The sequence below is a fragment of the Megachile rotundata genome, chromosome 16 (genome assembly GCF_050947335.1).
Source record: "Megachile rotundata isolate GNS110a chromosome 16, iyMegRotu1, whole genome shotgun sequence".
Lineage (NCBI taxonomy): Eukaryota > Metazoa > Arthropoda > Insecta > Hymenoptera > Megachilidae > Megachile > Megachile rotundata.
Genome location: NC_134998.1, coordinates 7638160 through 7658866, shown reverse-complemented (window position 1 = coordinate 7658866; position 20707 = coordinate 7638160). Strand labels below are relative to the sequence as shown.

The 20707-nt window shown below is 34.6% G+C and overlaps 1 protein-coding gene across 15 annotated transcripts in view; it reads left to right on the top strand.

Annotated features, from left to right (window-relative positions):
- dnc (phosphodiesterase dunce) overlaps positions 1 to 20707 on the top strand; it is a 437944-nt gene that overhangs the window by 304949 nt on the left and 112288 nt on the right. Inside the window, exon 1 of one of the 15 annotated variants that reach the window (XM_076540898.1) lies at positions 10314 to 10414. The exons of the other annotated variants lie outside the window; for them this stretch is intronic. Coding sequence (XP_076397013.1) covers positions 10329 to 10414 — 86 coding nt within the window. The 5' untranslated portion in view covers positions 10314 to 10328. Of the gene's footprint in view, positions 1 to 10313; positions 10415 to 20707 lie in introns of those variants that run through there. 15 annotated transcript variants of the gene reach the window in all.

The window sequence follows — 20707 nt, the reverse complement described above, 5'->3', positions numbered from 1 at the left end:
AGAGTTCCATCGATTTGAAATTCTACGCCTTGAAATTCCACGCGTTGCACTTTTATTGTGCTACAATTGAACGCCTTGAAATTCCACACATTGAAGTTTTATTGTTTTCTGAATTGTACACGTTAAAGTTCTACCACATGGAAATCCTCCACATTACAGTTCCACAAACCGTAATTCTCCACATACAAAATCCATTGCATAGGAATTGTACTTTGAAGTTCCATCCATTGAAATTCTGCACGTCGTAATTCCTCGTACCGTAACTACGCATTGGTACCTTACTATGTTATCCCATTTCACACGTTGTGTAATTCTATGGCTTGTTGGTTTACTCTCCGTGTAGTCACTTTATCCTCGTTATCACCTTACAGCGTTGTTATTCTACATGCTGCTCTTTTCACGTAAGATGTGATAGTGGACAGGAAAGTAAAGAAGAGAAGCGTTTTCGTACGGTAAACCCCTGGGGCTTCGTGTTGCCATAACCGAGGAACCACGATATAAATTTCAGGACCTATGGTATTATATGACAAGAGTTTAAGAACCTGTGTTACTATATGACCACAGATCAAGAACGTGTATTTACTATATGATCACAAATTGAGAACCTTACTGTGTTACTGTTATAATTTAAGAACCTGTATTATAGCATGATCACAGTTTAAGAACCTGTGTTACTATATGACCGCAGTTCAAGAACATGTGTTACTATATGACCACAGTTTGCGAACCTGTGTTTACTATATGATCGCAAATTGAAAACCTTACTGCGTTACTGTTATAATTTAAGAACCTGTATTATAGTATGATCACAGTTTAAGAACCTGTGTTACTATATGACCGCAGTTCAAGAATGTGTGTTACTATATGACCACAGTTTGAGAACCTGTGTTTACTATATGATCGCAAATTGAGAACCTTACTGTGTTACTGTTATAATTTAAGAACCTGTATTATAGCATGATCACAGTTTAAGAACCTGTGTTACTATATGATCGCAGTTCAAGAACCTGTGTTACTATATGACCACAGTTTGAGAACCTGTGTTTACTATATGATCGCAAATTGAGAACCTTACTGTGTTACTGTTATAATTTAGGAATCTGTATTATAGCATGATCACAGTTTAAGAACCTGTGTTACTACATGACCGCAGTTCAAGAACGTGTGTTACTATATGACCACAGTTTAAGAACCTATATTATTATATAGCCACAGTTTAACAGCTTATGTTATAAGAGACTTGAGACTTGAGGCTTTCACTTATGTTATATAGGAGTAGTATCGTTCACCGAGAGCACCAGCGAGAAAGTCCAATATTATGCGCCGCCTAGCGGTAACAATTACAAACCCGCCACACTTTTTAACACTGTCATTCTATACGTAGTGTATACGCTTTTTCTTCCGTGTCATCTCTTATATACATACATAACAACGAGCCATCTACACCATTGAACGCCGTGTTCAAAAAATTTCAAAGATACATTCAGCACTTTCTGTCAGAAAAATTAGAATGTACATCAAACAACAAAAAAGCCCGCAGTTTTAATTTAAAATTCTCCGTGAAATTCAGCAAGAGACACAGGCGTTGTCAAAACAGGTTGAACGGCGTGCTCTACGTCGGGAACAATTACCATTCATTTCATGTTGACTGAATAAGCTCCAAAATTCCAATTACCCGTAAATTTCTGCTTACCTAGTGTATCCAATAATAACAGAGCACACTGTGCGCTGGACCTCATCTAATTTTGCATTGAGCAACGTCTAAACTGTCAAAAAACAGATGAAATGCTGGAGGTTAATTAACGTTTGACTGTTAATTGAAATTTTATATAAAAAAATTTTAGCTAAAAAGTTAGTTTTATCGGAACCGTTTTTGCGGACCTTCGCAATTTTCTTCTTTACCTAATATAATATTTCAAACTCCAAATCCTCCAATCACTGAACCTTCCACCCTTCGATCAAGGATTAGTACCCTTCTTTAATCAAGGGTTGAAAGCGATTAAACTCTTCCGTGCTAATTAACTCGAGTAGACAGAGTAGCGACTCTTCAATTAGTAAAAACAACTCAGATGATCGAAATCTCAACTGCGCTGCAAAATGTGCTCGATCACTTGCCTGCTCAATTTCACGGAAATTCAAAAATCTCTGTGCATCTTTGGTATCGATAAGACCTTCGAGACATCTATTTATTTTTATTAAAAATCGAATTTTAATTATTCGTCATTATTTAAGAAAATAAGTGTACTTCATTCTTCACTAAAATAGTTACAAATATTTGCTCAGAAAATTATTTTTTAACAAGCTTCGAGATTTAACTATAATTAGCTTGTATTTACTATAAAATTTTTGCTGTCCTTTCTTCGAAAATATTGTAAGCAGAGAATAACATTTTGTATATATTTTACCAAAATATGTTGCAACGTGTATTTGCATAAATATGCTAAGTTCGTATCAGTTTCCGTGATAATGTTTTCTGTACGAGTATCCGCTGTTTCGACAAGCAGATGCTTCGCCATTTCCGTCTCACTTACACAATGATGATAATTCCTCGCGTAAACACGTTTCCAGTGTACACACGAGCATCGTGACAGGAAATATAACCGGTTGTTTCAGCGATAATTCGATTAGGTCTTGTTTGCCGAGAGCGGGAGATCGTGCTAGAAACCTAACTCGATGATCGGATCCGAGATATCAGTTTCTAGTTTCTCTGTTAACTGGATTTATACTTTCCTCTTGATGCCCCATCTGAATTTCAGCTTATTATTTCGATGAGCAACAAACTCATTACATCTATTCACTATTTCATGTAAAATTACAGATAGCTAGTTTAAACTTCAGTAAATTTAACAATTCTTAGATAGAACTATATTTTGTGTGCTTCAGAGTCTTTTATACGTTTTTGAAGAATTTATTTGCTTCCCATAGTAGGTTTTGTGTAAAAACTTTTCAGAGACTCATTTTATTGGCAAGAAAAATTTCAACAAGCTTGCACATTTCATTTTAAAAATCATCTCAAGTGTCAATATTTCAACAGTAAATATTTTACAAGCTCAACTTGTAATTCATGAAAAAATTTAATCGAATCTGTGTATCATAGCGCCAACGGGAAACTTTGATACTAATAACGGCGAAATAAGAAGAGAACTGTTTTATCGACAGTTGATACAATGATCCCTATTTTATCGACATCTGCTTCACCGACAGTGAGATGGAGAGTAGTTGCGCGCTAGAAGCGCCGGTGGCAGCACTGTGGTTTCAGCCGGGAATCAATAACCAGGACGAGATGAATCTTCCCTCGTTTCTGTGTCACTAAAAACGCTTCATCTTCATTTTTTACTGAAAAGCTCCGAGAGTTTATTCGCTTCGAAGGCATCGAAGTGGAGGCCATGTATTGAACGACCATGTACTGATATTTTAGCAACATTTTGTAACTCTAAATATTTTTCTACATAATTCTACAGGTTCATTCATTATCTTAGTAACATTACTTAGTTCTCTATCTTAGTAAAATTACTAAGTTTAAAATTTGTTTTCAATTCACCAGTTTCAAATTAAACTATTAAATTTTTACTATTAAATGTGTCACTGATACAAAATTCTCTAGTATCTCATAGATCTAAAGGAATACCTTAAAGTGATCAAATAAAGTTGTCTGAAATATATCTTCAGAACTCCCTAAAAGATACATCACGAAGTCCAAACGTCTGCACGTTTTTCCACATTCCATTAATTCGGAACGTGACTAAATTTTTCGTAAATATAGTGCCTCGTATATTTGAGAAAATATTTCTCCGGTTTTTAGTAGACATCTTTGAGTTCTTCTTTACAAGATCCCATCAGACGATTGCCTGTGCACGATACGACCTGGATCGACGTAGCTCGGTGTTTCCTGTTTCAGGGACATCACCGGCCTCTTTCGCGAGTGACAAGATGTTTCTCGAGGTTAAAAAGCTCTGTTCGAGTGCCGTAAGAGAAGCGAGCGAAAAATGTAGATTCGATCGATGTCCCTCAGGGGGATCTAACGTAATGGAAATAACTGGAGATAAATTGTCGATTCGATAGCTTCGTTCTGAGCCATTTTTCTTCTCTTTCATCCCCCTCTTTCGCGCTTAATGTACATCGGATTGTTAAGGGATATTATCCTGATAATGCATTCGTTTAAAAGCAACGGAACTTTCAAAATTGAGGATACATTTTCTAACCTATTAATCAACGAAATTATTTGTTTCATGCAGAAATGAGGAAGGTTACGATTCACAAAATGTCAGCAAATGTTTATGGATGTAACGGGATTTATTCGAAGGTTATTCCGAAACAAAAGTGTTAACCTTTAACTTTTTCTTGAATCCTCTCTTTCACACGATGTTAACAGTTGGCGTGTGTAGGCTCAATATTGCAAGGAAATCGTTGACGTAGACGGTAGGTAACCTACTAACTTCTCTGTCCACGGTGTTTATAACCATGACTTCGTGCTCCTTGCGAAGGGTCATGGTTTTCTTGCTATCTGCAGGACGAAATCTTGCCGTACCTGTCCTTCCTCGTTTCGTTGTTCTTCGTTCGTTATCAGGCATCTATGAACTTCTCAATCCTTCCTGTATTCATTAATTTTGCAAGATAATTTGTAAAGTAAAATTTCAACAATTTGTGTAATAGTAATTGTAACAATTTGTAAAGTAAAATTTCAACAATTTATTTAATAATAACTGTAACAATTTATGAAGTAAAATTTTAAGAATTTGTGTAACAATAATTGTAACAATTTGTAAAGTAAAATTTCAACAATTTATTTAATAATAACTGTAACAATTTATGAAGTAAAATTTTAAGAATTTGTGTAACAATAATTGTAACAATTTGTAAAGTAAAATTTCAACAATTTATATAATAATAACTGTAACAATTTATGAAGTAAAATTTCAGTAATTTGTATAACAATAATTGTAACAATTTGTAGAGTAAAATTTCAACAATTTATATAATAATAACTGTAACAATTTGTAAAGTAAAATTGCAGCAATTTATATAACAATAATTGTAACAATTTGTAAAGTAAAATGTCAACAATTTATATAATAATAACTGTAACAATTTATGAATTAAAATTTCAGCAATTTGCATAATAATAATTGTAACAATTAGTGAAGTAAAATTTCAACAATTTATATAATAATAACTGTAACAATTTGTGAAGTAAAATTTTAACAATTTGTGTAACAATAATTCTAACAATTTCTAAAGTAAAATTTCAACAATTTATATAATAATAACTGTAACAATTTGTGAAGTAAAATTTCAGCAATTTGTATAACAATAATTGTAACAATTTGTAAAGTAAAATTTCAACAATTTATATAATAATAACTGTAACAATTTATGAATTAAAATTTCAGCAATTTGCATAATAATAATTGTAACAATTTGTAAAGTAAAATTTTAACAATTTATATAATAATAACTGTAACAATTTATGAATTAAAATTTCAGCAATTTGCATAATAATAATTGTAACAATTTGTAAACTAAAATTTCAACAATTTATATAATAAGAACTGTAACAATTTATGAAGTAAAATATCAACAATTTGTATAACAATAATTGTAACAATTTGTAAAGTAAAATTTCAACAATTTGTATAACAATAATTGTAACAATATATATAACAATACTCGTAAAATTTGTAAAGTAAAATTTTAGCAACTTACAATTCAAAATGGTGGCAATCGGTAAAATATTTCAATATGTAAAATATATAGAGGGAAGGGAAAGATGAACGACCTACTACAGCGATAAACTCGCACAGTAGTTTATTTTTCAAGTATTATTTCAGCTCCCTCCCCGTTTTCCACAACTCCGTAGTAGAAAAGAGAAAATCGTGGGACAGATGGGGTCACGACACCGTCGCTGCACCCACCCAGCTTTCCATTGATTTTGAGCATCGTGGGTGTGTCGTCGAGCACGTGGTTTCCAGAGTACGCTAGCAAACGTGTATTTAACGCCTATTACCATGAATGATGTTTGCTACACGGATATTAAACTATTTCCTTTTGCTAACATGCTGGGGATCATTATCGTACAGGCTGTTACAGTTATTGTGCTTTAAGTGGAAATAATTTCAGTGGGAGAGTTTAGATTTTGTAGCATTTCCCTGGGGACTTTCCTATTTGCATTATATTCTCTGGGTTTGTTATTACTTTGGTTACATGTCTTAGAGAATTTGAGGATCATATTCCCTAGGTATTCGAGTTCCTCCACATAGCTTGGAATTTGAAGGTTCATGTACTCTAAGAACTAGAGGACTTCCACATTCCCTAGGATCCTGAGGACTTCCACATTTCCTAGAAACTTCAGGATATTCATTTCCTTACGGACTCAAGGACCTCTACATTTCCTAGGGTAGTCGAGAATCTCCACAATCCTTAGGTAGTCAAGGACTTCTAGATTACTTAGGGACTGGGGAACCTTCATATTCCCCAGGGACTGAAGGACCTCCACGTTCTCTAGAGACTTGAGGACTTCCACATTACTTAGAGGCTTGACCTCCATGTTCCACAAGATTTGAAGGACCACCACATTTCCTAGGGACTTTATAGGACCTCCACATTTCCTAGGGACTCTATAGGACCACCACGATCTCTAATAACTTGAAGACCTCCACATTTCCTAGGGAGTCAAGGACGTCCACGTTCTCTAGGACTTGAGGACTTCAGCATTCCCTAGGGACTTCACTTTCATATACCACAAGATCTCGAGGACCTTCACATTCTCTAGGGACTGTATAGGACCTCCACGTTCTCTAGGGACTCTATAGGATCTCCACATTTCCTAAGGACTCTATAGGACCTCCACGTTCTCTAATAACTTGAAGACCTCCACATTCCCTAGCTACTCAAGGAGTAGCTACACAAGAAGTCCCCTTCTCTAGTGACTCAAAGATCTCCACATTCCCTAGGAACTTAACCTTCATATTTCACAAGATCTCAAGGACCTCCACATTCCCCAGGGACTCTATAGGACCTTCACATTCTCCAGTAACTTGAAGACTTCCACATTTCCTAGCTACTCAAGGACCTCCACGTTCTCTAGTGACTCAACGACCTTCACATTCCCTATGAACTTGATTTTCATTTTCCACAAAACCTCAAGGACCTCCACATTCCCTAGGGACTCTATAGGACCTCCACGTTCTCCAGTAACTTGAAGACCTCCACATTCCCTAGCTACTTAACGAGTAGCTACACAAGAAGTCCCCTTCTCTAGTGACTCAACGACCTCCACATTCCCTATGAACTTAACCTTCATATTCCACAAAATTCAAGGACCTCCACATTCTCTAAGAACTCCACATTTTCCTGCACATTCTCCAGGGACCCTAGACCTTCCATCACATTCTATAAGGATTTTACAGTTTCCACTGATTTACCTAGAAACTGAAGTACACTTAGAGACACTATTTTTCCTAAGATAGCTTTTACAAGATTCATTCTGGCAACTCCACCCTCTAGGGACTTATCTCCTAGGAACCTTTATTTAAAGACCCCATTCACCACGTCCCTTCTCAACATCCATCTCCACCTTTCTTAGAAACCCTTGAACACAGCCCTTGACATCAGAAATTCTAGTGTCTCGTTCCTTAGGGACCCAAGAATCTCCTCGTGTCACACACCCCATGTTTGTCGTCGCGGTACCTAGAGACCCCAGAACCCCCCGCAAACGAGACATTACCGCTCTCAACTACCGGAATCCTTCCACATTTTCCCTACGGAAACCTCGCTGTATGCACCACTTCAGAAAATAACCCGCGAATACACGATCGAAACTACGTCAGTCGTAAAGTTTACCCAGCAGAATTTCGTTAAACACTTTTTTCGCAGGTAACGAGAAGAAACATGAGTTGCGTGGAAATCACCGAGCACCTTCTATTTTCGAGCACCGTATTGTTCTCCCGTCCGGGCTTCCTATAACGTTCTACGTTAACTTTGTTTCTCCGGTAACTCAGTTGCGCGGTAAATCTCGCGGAACGAGGAATTATAGGGGAAGTAAATTAACGTGTACTGCAAGGAGCCTTTTCTTTAATGGAATCGAAACATTTAGAACAGTTTATTCGAATCATGTTCTCCGTAGTAATTGATGTTTGTGTAGTTCGGAGTAACAGTTGTAGTAGGTAAGCGTAGTAGCAGTTTTTTGTAGAGGGGTGATAGACATTCAACCATAGGTAGACGTTGAAGGATGAAATCTTCAAATTCGACTGACTTCAAAAATTAAACTAACTTTAAAATTATGGCTGGAATAAATTCCCCCTTTTTATTCCTTTGTTTTCACTGTACTTTCATTTCGAAGTGCGTAATACTATGAGCTTACTTAGCCAACGCATTAGACTTCCATTCATTTGTAACTTCATCCTCATCAGAAAAATCTCCTAAACGAGATTCAGAAATAAGGTTTGTATTGTCTGTCAGAAAGCATCCACCCATCGTCCCCGAGAAAATCAATTCCCAGTTGCTATCTGAAATTCAACCCCGGCAACTGAATCATCTATTTTCCCTGGAACCGTCTTGATCGCCTTTCCTCCAGATCTCTGGAAAAAAAAACACGTTTACAATCGTGGAAAATCCATCCCGTTGGCCTTCTCGGATGCTACCCCTCCCTGGGTAGCCGTCGTCGTTTTCGGCGCCGAAGGAGGCGCTGGCGTCGATAGAGCCTCTCTTCATCCGCTCGCGTTTCTCCAACGTGGCTGCACCCTCATCTCCTCTCTCTTTCACCCTGGGAGAATATCCCTGAAGAAGTTTACGTTCTGTCAGTCGCGGTATCTTCCATTCTCGGGCGAAGAGCATTCGAAGGATTATGGACACCGTTGGGTCACGTGAGCTCCAAAGTTCGTTGCGCCATTGAGGGTTGAAAAGTGTCCACGTGCGATTGACACGGGTGGGGGTGGTTTTGTGGGTGTAACTGGGGACTCAAGGTGTTGTGTTTTTGGAACACCGTCATGTGATGCTGTGCGAGTTCTCTGCTTTTGGGTGGTTATGGGTACTCTTGGGAACCGGTGAGGTCCTGCAAATTTTTGGAGACAGTGTTTCACCTGGACTTTCATTGTGAAATTATGTTGTCTTTCGAACACTGTTAAACATGAATGTTTACAATGTGATGATACAGTTTATAAACCGTACTTCAAATGGAGACATTTTCTGAAAAATTCTGTGCAATGAAATGAACATTTAATTATGAAACTCTCTGATGGAAGTGGTAAATAAACTATTGATTCATCGAATGTATTCAAGTGTATGTTTATATTCGTCGATTGAAAGTTTGCTATGTAAAAGACAATAATTATGAATGTTTGAAGATATTAAATATAATAATGTTAGTTCTGTCAATGTCACAAAATCAGTATAAATGAATGGTGAATCTCAGTTACGTGAATGTAGGGTGTGAACTGTGTAATTTTTTAAAGAAATTGTGAAATGCATTTTGCAGAGAAAAGGGAATGTAGAGCGGAGTAATGGCAAAAGTTTGAATCTGATGGTGATCAATATGGAGAAATTTAGTTTGATGCGCTGGAAACAGGAAGTTTGGACTTGGGAAGTTGAGATTTAAGAAATTGAGGAAAAATGGTGAGATGAATTTACTTTGGCGAAATGCAGGAAATTGGGGAAAGGGAAGAGAGTCCTTGCATAAGAATAAAGTTAGAAAAGAAAAATTGAACACTGGAAATTTGTGAGAAAATAAGGTGACATGTTCTAAAAGTAAAAATTTGGGAAACAATGGTCTAATAGTCAAAACTGTGATTTTCTCAAACTGACAAAAAGATAAGACTATAGAATTTTGAGAAAATTGTACACCTAACCTAACAATCTCCCCAAAATAAGGACAAATATAAACGACCTAACACAAATAATTTAAACTCTAAAAATAATTTTAAAAGCCGGCTTAAAAAACTCCTAATTAAGCTAAAGACTCAAACTTCTATTCATGTGTTCCAAAAAAGGTGTAAAAAATTCAACAATAAAAGCCTAAGTCCTGAAGCAAAAATTAACTTCAATAAAAAAAATAAAAATTAACTTGAATAAAAAATAATGAAAATTAACTTGAATAAGCCGCCAGTAAAAAGCAGAATTTTTAAGGAAATAATATTAAATTTGAACATTGAGAAGGGTAGTTTCTAAGGGTACTATTGCGGAAGCTGTGTAAGTGTGTTCGACTGAAAATGTGTTCAGCATACGTACTCCGGAAATGGAAAGATAGCTGTACCGAACAGCCATTGGAGTTCCGTGATCCAGAAAGTTGGATAGATTGCACGAAGGGGTGAAATCGAAAGGGTTGCTGACGGAGGATGGGTCAGGACTGGTGTGCACGTAGAAGGAAACGTTCGAGTAGCGGTTGCTGCCCCTGTGGACCACGTGTACATCCCTCAAGTAGGTTAGTGAGACGATAGGGTTGATTTTTCTTCTGCGATAGCAAGGTTTTTTATAAGCATTTGGATGAAAGTGCCATCACTTTTCAGCATTGGTAGTTTCAGTAGTAGTAAGTGTTTCGGTTGCTGGTTTTGGTATGAGTGCTTGTGAATGGGTACTGTTAGGGTTGGTACTTACAAACGTCGAGTAATCATTTTTCTGTTATGGCAGTACTTTGGTTAGGTGGTTTGAAGGGTGTGTGATGGGGTATGTGGTCAATTTTTATAGAATTGATAGATGGATGATAACAATTCTGTTCCTTCAATCATATTCATTTGTATCAGCTGAATGGCCATTCAGAACTAATCTAACCACAGTGGGTCTCATCAAGTGAGACCTAACCCAACTTAGTCATAAATGAATATAAAGCTAACACTTGATGAGTGTTTATTCTTGAATCTGGCTCAGACTATGTGTACACTTAACTGAAACCTAGCCTAACTCTAGCTATAAATGAAGATACAGCTGACTCTTGATGAATGTGTACACTTGAATCTGGCTTAACATATGTGGATACTTAACTGAGAACTAGCCTAACTCTAGCCATAAATGAATATATACCTAACTCTTGATGAATGTGTGCATTTGAATCTGGCTCAGACTATGTGGACACTTAATTGAAACCTAGCCTAACTCTAGTTATAAATGAAGATACAGCTGACTCTTGATGAATGTGTACACTTGAATCTGGCTTAACATATGTGGACACTTAACTGAAACCTAGCCTAACTCTAGCTATAAATGAATATATAGCTAACTCTTGATGAATGTGTACACTTGAATCTGGCTCAACCCATGTGTACTCTTAACTGAGACTTAGCCTAACTTAGTCATAAATGAAGATATAGCTAACTCTTGATGAATGTGTACACTTGAATCTGGCTCAGCCTATGTGTACACTTAACTTAGCCTAATTTCACTTGACCTGATACTAAAATAATATTAGTAGTTTAGAGATAAAACTGAACTATTTGACTGAATGTAACAATTCAACTGTTTGACCTCATACAAAGGATATTTCTTAGCAATGTGATTATTTTGACCACTTTAGGTTTCTAGTTTAGCTAACTTTAGGTCCACATGTAGCAATGCTACCTAACTGAAGTTCACTTTTAACTTATCGAGTTTATAGTTATCAAGGTTATACTTATCAAGGTTACACTAATCAAGGTTACACTTATCAAGATTACACTTATCAAGGTTATACTTATCAAGGTGATACTTATGAAGGTTATACTTATCAAGATTATACTTGTTAAACTTACCTTGATTTAACCTAATCCAAAGTCTATAGTAATGTGGCTAAATCTAGTCACCTGAAAGCTAATCTAAATCCAACTTAACCTTTTAATCTAAACCTAACCTAAATCCAACCAAAATCAAGGTTATACTTATCAAGATTACACTTGTCTAACTTACCATAATTTACTCTAATCCAAATTCTACAGTAATGTGGCTAAATCTGGTGAACTGGTAACTAACCTAAATCCAACCTAACCTCCTAATCTAAACCTAACCTAAATCCAACCAAAATCAAAGTTATACTTATCAAGATTACACTTGTCTAACTTACCATAATTCACTCTAATCCAAATTCTACAGTAATGTGGCTAAGTCTGGTGAACTGGTAGCTAACCTAAATCCAACCTAACCTTCTAATCTAAACCTAACCTAAATCCAACCAAAATCAAGGTTATACTTATCAAGATTACACTTGTCTAACTTACCATAATTTACTCTAATCCAAATTCTACAGTAATGTAACTAAGTTTGACCAACTGATAGCTAACCTAACCTAACTTAAATTAAGCCTAACCTACCATAACCTGACCATCACGTATTACTTAATGTATCAAAGTACTTTGTCAATGGAATACCAAGACAAATAGAATGTTGTGAGCTTAAACGTAGCAAGGTTAAACGAAAGTGCCAGCGATATATCCCAGAACCATGAACTCCAATCTAGTCTTCCATTTAACTCTGCGAATCGTTTGTTCGCTCGGTTTCTTCATTTACCTTCGCACACGACGCTCACGACGTGCACTTTGCATATTAAGATAAATTAGACTTTTGCGTTCCCTGATTAGAATTTCAGATTTTTCGGACAATTTTATATTAAGCTTCATCAACGTTTACCGGGTGACATTTATAAAACGATCAGAGGAAAGAGGCTTTATAACGAGAAAGGGTTTATAGCGAGAATAACGTTTAAAAATTAATCACACGTATACCGAATATAGCGAGATTGTTTAATCATTCAACTTCTTAATGTCCAGAAATACTTCTCGTTATGCTGTTTACTTAATTTAATTGAGAACGGTATCGTATGTAGAGATGGCAACTATTTTCAAACAGTCATAAATTGTAGACATATCGTGACCAATTGGAAGCTTTTTATTAATAATACGTTTTTGCTTCGAGATGCACGGAATCTGATAAGTCAGAGCTTAGACGGAAGTTGGATTAAAACTGTTTGCACATTAACGCCTTTATTTTACTGGTTTAATATTTATTGGACGTACTACGATATTTTGGTTGTTTTAGGGAAGATCAGAACAGATATATATAATACAGAGATATAATATATAATACATAAAACAATCTATGATTCAGATATTTATAATACAGAGATATACAGGGTGATTCACGTATGGTACTTGCATATGTTACTTTAGTATACTAGTTAAACACATGTGATATATTTCATATGACGATTACTATACTCTGTACAGAAGTAATAAATACTAATATGTACGTCATGATGTACTCCATTTTTGTTTTCATATAGTCAGTAGTCGAGTACGACTACCATAGAGCATATATTGATTACTATAATGTTATGTAGTATTATAGTACACATGCTAGATATATCAATCAAGGTTTACTATACTACACTTTACTATAGTGATATACTAATTCACTTAATTACATTTATCATCAGACATGTATTAACTACTACAGTAATACTATACATACTATAATACTATTATAGTATATGTACTGTAGCATATTAATTATGCACCAGAATGTAACCAGTAAGTAGTGTATGACGCACCTGGTGTGTCATTACCTCATAACCAGTAAGTAGGATATGACGCACCAGGTGAGTCATTACCTTATAACCAATAAGTAGTATACGACGCATCTGGTGTGTCATTAGCTCATACCGAGTAAGTAGGATATGACGCACCAGGTGAGTCATTACCTTATAACCAATAAGTAGGATATGAGGCACCGGGTGAGTCATAACCTTATAACCAATAAGTAGTATACGACGCATCTGGTGTGTCATTAGCTCATACCGAGTAAGTAGGACATGACGCACCAGGTGAGTCATTACGTTATAACCAATAGGTAGTATACGACGCACCTGATGTGTCATTACCTCATACCGAGTAAGTAGGCTACGACGCACCAGGTGAGTCATTACCTTATAACCAATAAGTAGTATATGACGCACCTGATGTGTCATTACCTCATAACCAATAAGTAGGATATGACGCACCTGGTGTGTCATTACCTCATAACCAGTAAATAGGATATGACGCACCAGGTGTGTCATTACCTTATAACCAATAAGTAGTATACGACGCACCTGGTGTGTCATTACCTCTACCGAGTAAGTAGGCTACGACGCACCAGGTGAGTCATTACCTCATAACCAATAAGTAGTATATGACGCACCTGATGTGTCATTACCTCATAACCAATAAGTACCATATGACACACCTGGTGTGTCAGTACATTACAATGAATATAACACCTAACCTCAAACAGCTAATAACGATTTCAAAAACGATTTAAGAAACTTATTCATTGTGTGCAGTTTTTCATTATTCCTTTAGCAACTTGGCGAAACAGTGGCTTTATCTCTTGACATGCTTGCCTTGAAATTAATTAAGCAACGGGATTAATGAACACGAGTAGTCTTGAATTCCTTCTTTTACCTTGTTGGTGGTAACCGTAACGAGATCTCGACAGCGTTATATTAATGAATTGAAGAAAAGAGAGATTTGTGAAATAACCAGAAAAAGTATCAAATTCGAGAACGCTAATTTAGTACGAAGTATTCAAGGGTTACTTTTCTGCTTGAATATCTCCCATGAAATTTCTGTGATCCACGTCTGGGAAGTTGCAGGATTTTCAAGAATGACGTATCCTCGGAAGACTTGTTAAAAGTTGACGCTTTTGTCGGAAAGTTCGGTGGAAATTTTTCGTTGAAATAGGAAGAAGAAAAGTCAATAAAAGGGACACCGTTGCTGGGAAAGTTCACATTCTTTGCTCTGGTGAAGTAGATTCGAGAAGTTCCGTTCAATTTTCGTCTTGTTTGCTCTTGAAAGAGGGGATTCTCGAACAAACCGTTTTTCCCAAGCGAACGAGTTTCGTTTGTTAAAATACCTTGTACACAAAACTATCTCAAATTATCCCGCTGAAAATTTATGTTCATTGAAAATTCCTTCGGGAAAATTTCTGTTCGATTTGTACTTATTAAAAAATAACTGGCATCGCACCGATGCGAATTGGTATTTCCTTATCTCAGGAACTTATATTTCTCCTGTATTTCAATTTCTAGTTCTAAATATTGTTCAATTAAACATTTGTGCATCAAAAAATTACACTGCAACATTTTTACCAGAAGAAAAATTGATAGGAAAATATGTTCATAAAATTTTGTTCAATTAAAAATTTGTACATCTCCATTAATTAAAAAATTACACTATCAAATAGTCCAGAAGAAATAATTAATCTACACCATTTTTACCAGAAGAAAAATTGGTACAAAAATATCTTCACAAAATTTTGTTCAATTAAAAATTTGTAACAATGAAATAATCAGTCTACGTCATTTTTACCAGAAGAAAAAATTGATACAAAAATATGTATGTTCACAAAATTGTGTTCAATTAAAAATTTATAACAGTGAAATAATCAGTCTACATCATTTTTACCAGAAGAAAAAATTGATACGAAAATATGTATGTTCACAAAATTTTGTTCAATTAAAAATTTGTAACAATGAAATAATCAGTCTACATCATTTTTACCAGAAGAAAAAATTGATACAAAAATATGTTCACAAAATTTTGTTCAATTAAAAATTTGTACATCCCCATTAATTAAGAAATCACACTATCAAATAGTCCACACGAACTAACTAGTCTACACCATTTTTACCAGAAGAAAAATTGATAGGAAAATATGTTCACAAAATTTTGTTCAATTAAAAATTTGTACATCTCCATGAATTAAGAAAACACACTATCAAATAGTGCACATAAAGTACTAACTCTACACCATTTTTACCAGAAGGAAAAATTGAAACAAAATGTTAGCAAAATTTGTATAAAATTCTAATATTTGTATAAGATTTGTAATATTTGATGGAAAAAGTCCCATTTGAGAAATGCGTCGATCCGAGTGTAATGGAGCGGTAGTGGTGGTACTAAAATATCCGTCGACTAATCAAAAATTTAATTAATAGACCGCGAGTCGGCTATTAGTGATATTTCCTCGAATCCCGTGGCCCCCTTGTAGCCCCCTGTTTCACCCTCTATCCCCACCATCGGGGTCAAACTGATCGATGATGTGGTGTTGGAGGCTGGCTGGGCCAGTGACGTAATCGAGAACCTCCACCGTCGTGCTTTGACGTCACTGATGCCCTCAAATGCGCGTGGCCAGGTGCGTATCAGGGAATCTCTGCAGCGCCCCGCCCCTTTCGCCACCCCTTCACCTCCATCTTTCAACCACTTAACCTCCGACCCTCGACTCGGCTCGTTTTTTTTCTTCCGTCAGCCTTGTGCTGACTTCACTTATCCGCGACACGCTGTATTCGATTAGAAAAACAAAATAGGCCTCGTTAGCGCGGTCATTCTATTTATCTAACGCTTTCAGATCGCCTTTGCAATTTCATACTTCATTCAGCTCTTATTTACGAGTAAGCGACGGATCAATGGAGTTTTGCAACGTTAAACTGTTCACACTTTTATGGGAGGACACAATATTGGGTACTGAATTTTGGATGGTTTCAGGAACGTTCGTTCAGATAATTTTAGTTTCTTTGCTTTGTACTTTGAAGTATTGAGCGTGAGCTTCAAGAGAACCGACTGACTACGCCATCTAGTAACTTAGTGTCTCATTGTCCATCACGGTACGAGTGGAATAGAACTAGCGAAAGATTGCTGTGAGCTAAGAAAAGTTAATCTGAGAAGTCGTAGAGATTATTTCTTAAAACACCCTACATAGCAAGAGAACATAGAAGAAGGAGACAAAGCCCTAGTGAAATGTTAAGAACTTTAAGAAATCTAAAAGGACCTAGGGAGCTCAGAGGATAGGGACCTAGGTCAATTAAACAAATACCTCACATTGAACAAATCGCCTCAAATCTTTCCTAAAACCTCGCTTCCTAGGTCCTCCTAGAATCTCCCTAGAACCTCTCAAAAATTTCAATGCGAAGATATAGAAATTTCACAAAATTTATGTTAAAAGAATTGTATGGTCACCGTCGATAAACTTGACTACAGAACTCTGCATTACCGACACAACCGGCGCTAATATAGAAATCTGCCTTACCGATAGTCGCTTGTTCTAACGTTTCCCAAAACGTCCACCTGTGGCGTTTTTCCTCTCCCCCTGAATAATGTAAACTCCGTTCAATATTTTTTGTACCATCATTTTTATTCCAAGGCTCCCAACTTCTTGCCACGTTTTAATAATTTAATTTTATTCCATTTTCTTTGAGCAAATATCGAAAGCCGTAAATACTTGAATATTAACGCGAATGTTTATATTCGAAAAAATCGAGGGAACTAGGTTAGAGATAAAAAGGTGTTTTTACGTCTGGAATAAACATTTCAAAGGAAGTTTTTAATTCGTTCTTTATCGCTTATTTCATGCTTCATTTATAAGCCTGTTAGGGGAATTGCAATGCCGTTGTAGTCAAAACGCAAGATTTATCGTTTTGCGTGCAACGAATGTAGGTTAAGCTGCTTTTCTCGCGTCCGCCATGTTTATGGGGCACCATTGAATCCTGGGAAAACGAAGAGGAATTGGAAAACGTTTTCTTGGGAGGAAAGAAATTCGATGACATACGTTGAGACATGTTGAGTGTCTAACGGCATGTGGAGGTTAAATTGTACAAGTTGCGGAAGTTATTGCCAAAAAATGGAGGAACCGGAAGTTCGGTTCAATATGAATGACTGCAAAGCATCCTTCCTTGGCTATTAATGGTTATTTTCTTGGAACGATTCGCAAATTATGGCACAGATTTTTTTTACAGTAAAAAAGTGTTAGTAAATTTCTGTCCTCAAAGAAAATAATTTCGGTTAAGGGTCTTTTCTGAAGGGTTGTAAATAAGCTTTTCTGAAAACTGAAAATTGATGCAATTATCGAATTTTCTTGGTAACAATTTCCAATATGAACTTCGTTTAATACGAATTCCCAGTTTTAAAGTTTACTTCGATCAAACTGAAATTCCTTGCAATATTGAATCTCGATAAAAATTGAACTTCCGCCGGCGGAAAATCGAGTTCTATAAAGTCTTGGTGAACTTCTCGGGTAAATATTGAATAGGAAATAGAATTTAGGATTCAAATATTTAAATGAAATTACTATTTATCTCGTTTAATATTAATTGTTCAGTCTCTTATTAAACTAGAAACACATTTCATTATTTTATTATTCGTTTCAAAAATAATTTACAAGAAAGAGGAAATAAATTTATTTATTTTATTATTCATTTTAAAAATAATTTACAACAAAAAGAGAATAAATTTATTTATTTTATTATGCATTTCAAAAATAATTTACAACAAAAAGAGAATAAATTTATTTATTTTATTATGCATTTCAAAAATAATTTACAAGCAAAAGGAAATAAATTTATTTATTTTATTATTCATTTCAAAAATAGTTTATAAGAAAAAGGAAATAAATTTATTTATTTTGTTATTCATTTAAAAAATAATTTACAAGAAGAAGAAAATAAATTTACTTATTTTATTATTTATTTCAAAAATAATTTACAAGAAGAAGAAAATAAATTTACTTATTTTATTATTCATTTAAAAAATAATTTACAAGAAAGAGGAAATAAATTTATTTATTTTATTATTCATTTCAAAAATAATTTACAAGAAAGAGGAAATAAATTTATTTATTTTATTATTCATTTCAAAAATAGTTTACAACAAAGTGAAAATAAATTTATTTATTTTATTATTCATTTCAAAAATAGTTTACAACAAAGTGAAAATAAATTTATTTATTTTATTATTCATTTCAAAAATAGTTTACAACAAAGTGAAAATAAATTTATTTATTTTATTATTCATTTCAAAAATAATTTAAAAACTAAAAGAAAATAAATAAATTTTTTTATGAATTCTTAATAAAATTCTCCAAAGCAGTTACTGCAAATGAAGCACAAAATTTAATTAAAAAATTTATGATGTTCCAAGAGATTTGAGGGATTATTAAGAATTACTTTACTGCTTCCAATCACCGTTAATTTTTTATCGATCGTTAAAAATCGATCGCAGTTGAAATAATACAATAGAAAAAGTAGGAATGAATTGAAAGCGAAGTGAAACAATGAAGCATTAGTGACGTTGATAGCGCGACACAATTTTTCCTCATTAAAATATTATTATTCAAGCAGTTGTCGCGCGTCGTATGTGTGCGTACGTCACGTGTAACAGAATGGTAACACGATGATAATTCGTGACGTAAAGCTTGTATAATGAACGTAACGTTTACACGATCGTTCTTTCGATTACTTATGTCCACGCATGAATATTTCATTAAAAAAAAGAATAGCTGTTACTTGATTATGTCCACTAAACGTCACCTTTGTTTGATGTCATCCATCAATGTTTGCACGATTCTATTAATCTATTTATGTACATTTTTACACGGGTCAGCTTTGACCCTTTGAAGGAATAAATTTGTCGGTAATAATAATACTAATTATTTCGTTCTTTTTTCTGTTACAGGTAAGTGGACAACTACTGAATGACTAGGACATGAAAGTTGCGTTACGTAAGTCTGTTATTTAAAGAGGCAGCTCATATACTCGTGTTAACGAAGATTTAAGTATATTTACCTTAGGAAAATATTTGTATATACATTTCGAAAGATTTTAAAAATTTGGTCGCACCTTTAAATCCAATATTTTATGATTTAAGTGCAAGAATATTTTTTTAATCTTCTTAATTTATACGGGGTTTAATGAGAGAGCAACGAATAAAGTTTCACGGAATAAATTTTAAGACCAAAGTACTTTGCAGTTATATTAATTGTTCGTAATTTAAATAGTTTGTATAGAATCGAAATTTTTTATTTTTGTTAAGGAGATTAAATTTGAGTTTGGGTAGCTTTAAATGTAACTACGTCAGTGGTGCAGTTTTAATATTTTACAATGCAAATTCTTGGCATGCTTGAAAAGTTAAAATTTCAAAATGAGAAGAAATAAGGAATTTGGCGGGAAAAGTATAAAGGACCATGGTGCTTCGAAATATACATCACTGGTTTTCAAGTTAAATATTATTCTTCACAGTATAAATCCTTGGTGTTCATTTTACAATTTCATTAAAAAGAAAATTGAAAAATTTGACAAGAAGAGTGCAAAGACCATGGTGCCTCAAAATATAACTACGTCACTGGTTCACAATTTAAATACTATTCTTCACAGAATAAATTCTTGGTGTTCATTTTACAATTTCACTAAAAAGAAAATTAAAGAATTTGACAAGAAGAGTGCAAAGACTAGGGTACCTCAAAATATAACTACGTCACTGGTTTTCTAGTTAAATATTATTCTTCACAGTATAAATCCTTGGTGTTCATTTTACAATTTCACTAAAAAGAAAATTAAAGAATTTGACAAGAAGAGTGCAAAGACTAGGGTACCTCAAAATATAACTACGTCACTGGTTTTCTAGTTAAATATTATTCTTCACAGTATAAATCCTTGGTGTTCATTTTACAATTTCACTAAAAAGAAAATTAAAGAATTTGACAAGAAGAGTGCAAAGACCAGGGTGTCTCAAAATATAACTACGTCACTGGTTCACAATTTAAATACTATTCTTCACAGAATAAATTCTTGGTGTTCATTTTACAATTTCATTAAAAAGAAAATTAAAGAGTTTGAGAAGAGGAGTGCAAAGACCAGGGTGCCTCAAAATATAACTACGTCACTGGTTTTCTAGTTAAATATTATTCTTCAGAGTATAAATCCTTGGTGTTCATTTTACAATTT